At 43.5% G+C, this 8246-nt stretch overlaps 1 protein-coding gene across 1 annotated transcript in view; it reads left to right on the top strand.

Annotated features, from left to right (window-relative positions):
- The first annotated feature begins 7035 nt into the window (after positions 1 to 7035).
- DNAJC15 (DnaJ heat shock protein family (Hsp40) member C15) overlaps positions 7036 to 8246 on the top strand; it is a 68401-nt gene continuing 67190 nt past the window's right edge. Inside the window, exon 1 of the mRNA XM_042926302.1 lies at positions 7036 to 7229. Within this exon, the coding sequence (XP_042782236.1) occupies positions 7125 to 7229 (105 nt within the window). The 5' untranslated portion in view covers positions 7036 to 7124. The remainder of the gene's footprint in view (positions 7230 to 8246) is intronic.

Here is an 8246-nt window from a genome sequence, read left to right as displayed (position 1 = left end):
AGAAGGCAGAGTATTTCACTGTCTTCCTACTTAAGTTCCAAGGGATGAACTTTGTAGCAATTATCCAAGCCATCATGGAGTGAGCAATAGTCATTTTAAAAAACTAATCATCTGATGGATGATAAAATCCAAATTAACTCATTTTTTGCCTTCTCTTTGTGCTATGTAAACTGTCTGATATCAGTGCACAGGGGAATAGGATTCCACATTGCTCAACTCATACTTTTTTTTTAAAAGAATATTTTTTAGAATATTCTAGAGTGTGTGATGGGAGGTGATGGATGAAACTATTTTTGCTCTGGTCACAAGTGAGCACCTGAGATAGGGAAACTAAGAGGACTCCATGAAGAATTGCTTTTTTGTTCATTTTCCTGCCTTTTTTTATTTTTATTTTTTGCTGGGACCGGCACCCCCCCCCCCCCCCACCCCACATACCTTATAATAGGTATGTCCTCTTTGTAAGGGTGAAAGAGTTCATGATTTCTTTGGAAGCTTCCAGCACAGTAGATAACATCTGAGGAGTGACCAGGTCACTTTAAGACTGTCATGTGTGTTTTCCAGACCCCTGACTCCAGATACCTGACACAACCACCACCGGCTGCAGGACATAAATGACTTATGGAGGATGCCTAGATACTTGTCTTTGTCTTTGTTCCTGGTTGCCTGAGAGGACACGTACATGAGACCACAATCCTCAAAAAACCCCGCAGACCCCAAGCAAAGGAGAGACTCACTCTCCTTTCCTTTCCCAATTTCCCAGATGCTCTGTCTGTATCTGCATTCTTTCTCTATCTTCAGTAAACCCTGATCTCACTTCCTTCCAGCTGATGTTTGATTTCTATCCTACGTGAAGCCAAGGACCCCCTTGGCTGGTCCTATGGGACCCCTTCTGGGTCCTCGGGCCTGGCCTGCCTATGTCATACCTACTTGTCAAATTCAATGGGCACATTAGACCCTCATCTTACTTGGTTTACCTACAGGTATCTGGCATTTTCCACTGTTTCATCCTTTTTGAAATTTCCTTGGTTTCCATGACCCCACTCTCTCCTGATTTCTACCTCTTCTACCTTTCTGGCTTTTTATTTGTAGTTTCCTCCTTCTCTCCCTTCCTCCCATCTGCTTTCTCAGTCTTGGTGTGCACAGAGTCTAATTCTTTCTTTCTTTCTTTCTTTCTTTCTTTCTTTCTTTCTTTCTTTCTTTCTTTTTGTTCTATATGTGTTTTCCTACCCCAGTAATTGCCACTGGCAGAAATCTAAGAATCACTTCGAACTCTTCCCTTTTCCTTTTCCCTTCTATCTGCTCAATCCCCTGTCTTCTTGACACTATCTCTTCACTCCTTAGATTTCTCCCCTTGGATTAGTAAGACTACTTCGGTGACAAATATGGAAAATCCCACTAAAACCTGGCTTAAAACTAGGGTGATGGTTTCTTCAACAAGTCAATGGTATGAAAAATGTGGGGAAAGGGATTTTGTGATTAAATGCGACTAATGTGACATAAACATCAGCTGCTGCATGTTTGTTTGGATTTTGTTCGGATCCCAACATGAACAAACCAGCTATTTTAAAGGTTTTTTTTGTAACAATCAGGGAAATTTGGATAAGTACTGGATATTAGATGACACTGTACTGTACAAGGGCAGGCTGCCCCAAGGTGGGTCTCCTTGGCATGAGCACTATTTTGAGTTAAATATAATCTGAACACAGCAGATGGAGGAAAAGCCCTCTTCCTGATTCTCAACTGCCTGGATATACATTGGAAAGAAGAGCCCGTACCAGAAAGGGAGCTATTAACAGAAACTCCCATTTACCTAAGAAACTTACCTGTATAATAGAGCAAACTTTTTCCAAAACATCTCCTTTCACCTTCCTGCTAGTGGCCTTCCTACTTTTTGTCTCCTCAGACCCTACCCCTCTCCTTAGCTCATATAAACTTCATGTTGCCTCATTGTCTTTGGAATTCGATGTCTGTATGGATTCCTCATACGTACACCTATTAAATTTGATTTTCTCCTCTTAATCCGTCTCATGTCAATTTGATGCCAAGTCCAGCTAGAAGAACTGTGAAAGGCAGAGGACAGTCTTCCTCCCCGACAACACAAAAGGCTATCAACAATTTTTGTTAGGTTCACAATGACGTGACATTAGAACATGTCCACACTGAAATGCCTACTGAAATAATCAGAAATAATCAGAAATGACGTGATACCTTGATTTTCTTTAAAATACTTCATCAGAAAAGGAAAATAGATGAAGAATTGCAGCAGAATCTTGACAATTGTTGAATCTGGATTTGCGGAATATGAGGGTTCATTCTACTATCTTTATGCTTTTTAAATACTTAAAGAAATTAAAACAAAGGGAATTTTTACTTTAAACTAAGAAGTTCAGAGATGAGGTAGACTTTAATTGAAGCTTGAAATAGTAGTTAATATCATGAGGGCCTCAGTTTCTTTTTAATCTCCTTGTGGCTTTCAACGGTGTTTGCTTCATCCTAAAGTCCTAACGTAATTATTTATAGCACTGACTTTCATTCACCTGTAACCTAGTTTGAGATGGGAAGTAAAATGGTCACCGTAGCTCATGATTGTCCCATGATTGCCAACCACAATTAGGTCTTTACGCTTCTCTGTTCATGTCTAGCAGAAGAGAGAAAAAGCTGCTCTCCCAGAAGCACCCAGCAAATATTTTCTATAACCCCAATGTCCTAGAAGAGATATGTGCCATCCATGAAACAAACATATGCTTAGAATGATGTGATACCTTGGTTGGCTTAGGTTACTCAGGACCGACCCTGACAGTTGGGGGCAGAGTCAATCCTTGGGTCCCTTTGGGTGGGGCCAAGAGGGATTGAAGTGGGGAGGAAACTAATAAAGGTCACCATATTCCTCCTTGCCGTGTCTGCCCACGTTCCTAGTTCAGCACCCGACATTTCTTACTGAGACTTTTGAAATAACTTTCTTGCAGATTTCCCTCCTTTTGTTTTGACCCATCAATCCCACACCACTACCAGAATGGTCTTCTTAGCGTGTAGATCTGATCATGTCACTGCCACAGTCTACATTTTTTGATGTCTTGGCTTTACCTATAAGGTCAATTCCAAATGCCTTTTCTTATTAAGTAAAGCTGTTTAATATCTGGCCCTCCTCTGGTTATCTGTCCACTCTCATCTACCTATATTCTCTTGTCTATACTTTAAGCTTTAGCAGAACTGAATTACTTGTAGTACTGTTCATACACATTGCTTTCTCATACCTTGTTCCCCCAAGCCTGTCTCAGTCTTATCAATCCAGCAAATCTGTATTCATTCTCCCATAGTCAGCTTGAACGCTGTCTTCTGTGAATCCTTTCCTCTTTTTTTAGACCCATCCTCCTTTATGCTCGCTGCACTTGCCACACAGGAGAGCCCTCTTTTCTGACCAGACCAGGATAGTGGTTGATGGGTTAATTGAAAAACTAAATAAATCAGGGATCATAACGATAATGACATATGCTTTAAACATTATTATTAATATTTTGTTTTATTTTATTTTATTTTATTTTATTTTATTTTATTTTGAGAGACAAGGAGAGAGTGCAAGCTGGGGTAAGGGGCAGAGGGAGAGAGAGAGAGAGAAAGAGAGAGAGAGAGAGGGAATCTCCCTGCTGAGTGTGGAGCCCAACATGGGGCTTGATCCTATGACCCTGGGATCATGACCTAAGCCTAAATCAAGAGTTGGCTGCTTAACTGACTGAGCCACCCAGGTGCCCCTAAACATTATTTTTTAAAGATCCCTTATAAATCACTATTTCTCACTAAGGAGCTTTCTTCTTCTTCTTCTTCTTCTTCTTCTTCTTCTTCTTCTTCTTCTTCTTCTTCTTTTCCTAAGTAACCTCTATGTGCATCGTGAAGCTTGAAATCACCACCCTGAGATCAAGGGTCTCATGCTCTACCAACTGAGCCAGCCAGGCACCCTTCACTAAAGAGCTTTTTCAGACTTTTATTTTTATCCTAAAAGCATCCTTCCTCCCATTGCCTATGAAATTTTGATAACATAACAGACACACGCTGTATCTATTCATGTGTTCCATGTCTATCTTCAGGGTTAAGGCCTTTTATATGGATGTGGGTCCTCTGCCTCAGATTTCTTCCGCATAGATAATCTTCTGATATGATTCCTAATTTGGGTTCCTTTAAAATAGAGGGGGAACAAAACATTTGAAAAACAAACTGAATATAGAATCATGCTCCATTGTTACGATTCTCACCCCATGCCTACCATTTAACAGCATTTTATTTTACTTTATTTTTAAATGTTTATTTATTATTTTTGAGAGAGAGCGAGAGAGAGCCCTAGCGGGGTAGGAGCAGAGAGCGAGGGAGACACAGAATCCTAAACAGGCTCCAGGCTCTGAGCTGTCAGCACAGAGCCAGACACAGGGCTTGAACTCACAAACTGTGAGATCATGACCTAAGCAGAAGTCAGACACTTAACTCATTGAGCCACCTAGGCACCCCTATTATTTTATTTTTATTTTTTTAATGTTCATTTATTTATTTTCGTGGGGGAGGGGCAGAGAGAGAATCCGAAGCAGACTCCCTGCTGTCAGCACAGAGCCCAACATCTGGCTGGATCCCACAAACCACATCATGACCTGAGCTGAAATTAAGAGTTGGAGGCTTGGGGCGCCTGGGTGGCTCAGTCGGTTAAGTGTCCGACTTCAGCTCAGGTCACGATCTCGCGGTCCATGAGTTTGAGCCCCGCGTCGGGCTCTGGGCTGATGGCTCAGAGCCTGGAGCCTGCTTCAGATTCTGTGTCTCCCTCTCTCTCTGCCTCTCCCCCGTTCATGCTCTCTCTCTGTCTCAAAAATAAATAAAACGTTAAAAAAAAAAAAAAAGAGTTGGAGGCTTAACTGACAGAGCCACCCAGGCACCCCTGAGTTGTTTTTTAAAAAAATAAGTTGCATAAGTTGCTTTTTATGAAGTATTTCTAATGCATTTAATTTCATTTTCATAAAAATAAATTTTTCTCTCCCCACACTTACACTTTCTCACTATATATAATGTTTAATCACATTTTATCATTTCAAAGACAGGACAATCACTTGGAGATCAAACACAATCGCTGGCGGGGGCAGGGGGCATCAATGAGAAAATACATAGAAAACAAATAGGTGAAAGAAGTAATAAACAGAAAATAGTAACTAACACTTTCATAGAATTTACAAGGCATCCAGCACTGTTTTAAGAGCTTTACAAAAGCCGGGGCACCTGGGTGCCTCAGAGGGATGAGAGTCTGACTTCAGCTCAGGTCATGATCTCTCAGTTAGTGAGTTCAAGCCCCATGTTGGGCTCACTGATCATCTCCCATTTTCCTGATGAGGAGACTGAGGCACACAGAGTTTTTTTTTTTTTTTTTTTTTTTTTTTTTTTTTTTTTTGCTAAAAGTATTCTTAAGCAACAAATGTTTAAGACATCTTTTACCAAAATGTTTCTAAGATATATTACCAGCACCCGCCTTTCTTTTACAAAGTCTATTGAACATAATGTAACCTGTCTTTAAAATGGTGTAACTAATAAAAACGGGCTGATGAAAATTTAATGTGCCTTCCTTTTTGGGTTTCACAAAAAACATTCCTTTTCGTTCTCGGGGAAACCAGAGAAGTGAATTTAGCTCAAGACATCTGTGTGAGGTGAGAGGGGACTTAATTGTTCATTTCCACCCTTTCCTTGGGGGTGAGGGGGACCTTAGCAACGAACCAAAAGCTGAGAACTGATAGTCTCTGTGGAAGGTTTTTCTTTAAAATTGGAGTCATCTGGGGCGCCTGGGTGGCTCGGTCGGTTAAGCATCCAACTTCGGCTCAGGTCATGATCTCACAGTCCGTGAATTCGAGCCCCGCGTCGGGCTCTGTGCTGACCGCTCAGAGCCTGGAGCCTGTTTCAGATTCTGTGTCTGCCTCTCTCTCTGCCCCTCCCCTGTTCATGCTCTGTCTCTCTCTGTCTCAAAAATAAATAAACGTTAAAATTTAAAAAAAAAAAATAAAAAAATAAAGTTGGAGTCATCAGACCCTTCTCTGAAGATCCCTGTTAAAGGTGACTATGCCCTCCCATAAATACCAACAGCATTGTGGTAGTAACTGTGTGTAGTATACGGTAACTGCATGTACAAGCTGCCTGCATATCCTTCTCTCCTCCCCCCTCCCCCTCCCCCCGCCTTTTTTCATTTTATCCTTGCAACTTCCCTGAGTCTGAATTTTGGGCAATGTCATTCCCCTTCCACAGATAAGGAGAGATTTGGAGAGGTAAATGGGTATTTCAGGGACACAAGCCCAGAAAAATGATAGACCATACACTAGAACTCACACCTCTTCCAATGGTTACAAACGGCAAAAGAGGGGCCAAGTGGGTTCAGGAGTTGGAAAACCCTTCACTGGCTTCATCTGTTGGTTAATTTTTGCACCAAAAGGCTTCACTTAAACATTAATAATAAAATGGGTCTTTCTACATCCAAGTCAGCACAAAACCATTCGTGGGGAGTGAGGTTTATTTCCTTGCTTATGTTTCTTCTTTGTAATTTCATCTTAAATATAACCGTCCATGCGGAGCGAAGTGTAGAATATGCAAATTACCACTTCTATTGCTTTCATGGGTTGGAGAATTGCGGCATTAAACAGAAGTATGATCAGTAGTTGCGGGTGGGAAGAAAGGTCTGGTGTGGGTCAGAGACCTATAGGCATTGCAGTTGGAGCCTCCGGGTCTCCCTTGAATAGCAATTTGATGAGAATAACATCAGACCATAGGGCTTAAGTCCTGGCCCCTGGTAGGAAGGAGGGTTGGGGAAGAGCCAGCTCCACCACACAATGCCCAAGAGGCCCAACCTTGACTTTGGGCCTCCTAATCTCCGTCAAACAAAAAACCCTACACGTCCTAGGGGGTCTCAGCTCGGAGTCTGACCCCAGGTTTCGCTGGGACGAAACGGTCCCAGCCTGGGTGAGAACGAGATCTTCTGGGGCCACGCCCTCCTTTGGGGCAGCGGGGGGCGGTGCCAACTAAACCCGCGAGTGAAGCGCCCTAACTAGTTTGTCCCTGAGGCCGTCTCGTAGGCGACGCCCCGGCGCCCGGAGTCCTCCCCGCCTCCCATTGCCATGGCTGCCGGTGGCGGCGTCGCTCCTGCCGGCGAAGGTCTGCGTTACGCCGAGTATTCGCCGCCGGCGACCAAAAGGGCCGATGCGGACATCGACCACGGACTGGTGAGTCCCGCCGGTCGTTCCCGCCCGTCTCCGGGCCTGCCTGCTGGCACCCCGCGGACTCCTGTAGGCCGTGCGTCACTCCTCACCCCTCTCTCCCTTCCGACGGTGGTAGTCCCGGCGTTCACGTCCTTGTCCCACCCCCTCTTTCGTGCGCCGAGCTGTGCTCCGTGCCGGGCGTGGACGAGTAGGCGTGTGTAGTCTCTGTTCCCTCAAGGAGCTTACAGTCTTGCGGGGAGATAGACCAGGAGACAGGCAGTTGCAGATACCGCGTGGTAAGTACGGTAGGATGGATTCGCCGATCACCTATCATCCTAGGTAGGATGGATTCACCTATCGCCTAGAGTGGACCCCACTCCAGCCTTGCGGGGGTAAGGGGTGAAGTCAGAGGAGGCTTCTTGGAGAAAGACGGTTAAAAACTAAGATCTGAAGAATGAGTGGCAGATAACTCAGCGAAAGGAAGAGGAAAAAGTGTTTCAGGCACCAGTAGTAGTGTCTACAGAGTCGTAAGCCAGAGAAACAGGGCCCAGTTGGAAATTGCAAGTGGTTTCTTCAGGCTAAAATGCAGAGCTGGGAAAAGTTAAGTGTCCAGTAGAAGCATAATGCAAGCCACATACAGATCTTTAAGTTTTCTGTAGCCATTTTTAAAACGTGAAAAACAGGTGAAGTTAATTTAATTATCTTTTTAATGTTTATTTTTGAGAGAGAGCGAGAGAGCGGGGGAGGGGCAGAGAGAGAGGGAGACACAGAATCGGAAGTAGGCTCAAGGCTCTGAGCTGTCACCACAGAGCCTGATATGGGGCTCGAACTCACAAACCGGGAGATATGACCTGAGCGGAAGTCGGATGTTTAACCGACTGAGCTACCCAGGTGCCCCAGGTGAATTTAGTTTTAACAATGTATTTTATTTAGCCCCGTGTATCCACATTGATATTTTGACATGTAATCAATATAAAATTGTTGAGGTATTTTTTATTTGTATCCTTTTTTTATTGTACCAAGTCGTTGAAACCCAGTGTG

This window comes from Panthera leo, chromosome A1 (assembly GCF_018350215.1).
Source record: "Panthera leo isolate Ple1 chromosome A1, P.leo_Ple1_pat1.1, whole genome shotgun sequence".
Classification (NCBI taxonomy): Eukaryota; Metazoa; Chordata; class Mammalia; order Carnivora; family Felidae; genus Panthera; species Panthera leo.
Note: the sequence above shows the minus strand (reverse complement) of the source record. Positions and strands in the feature narration are given on the sequence as shown.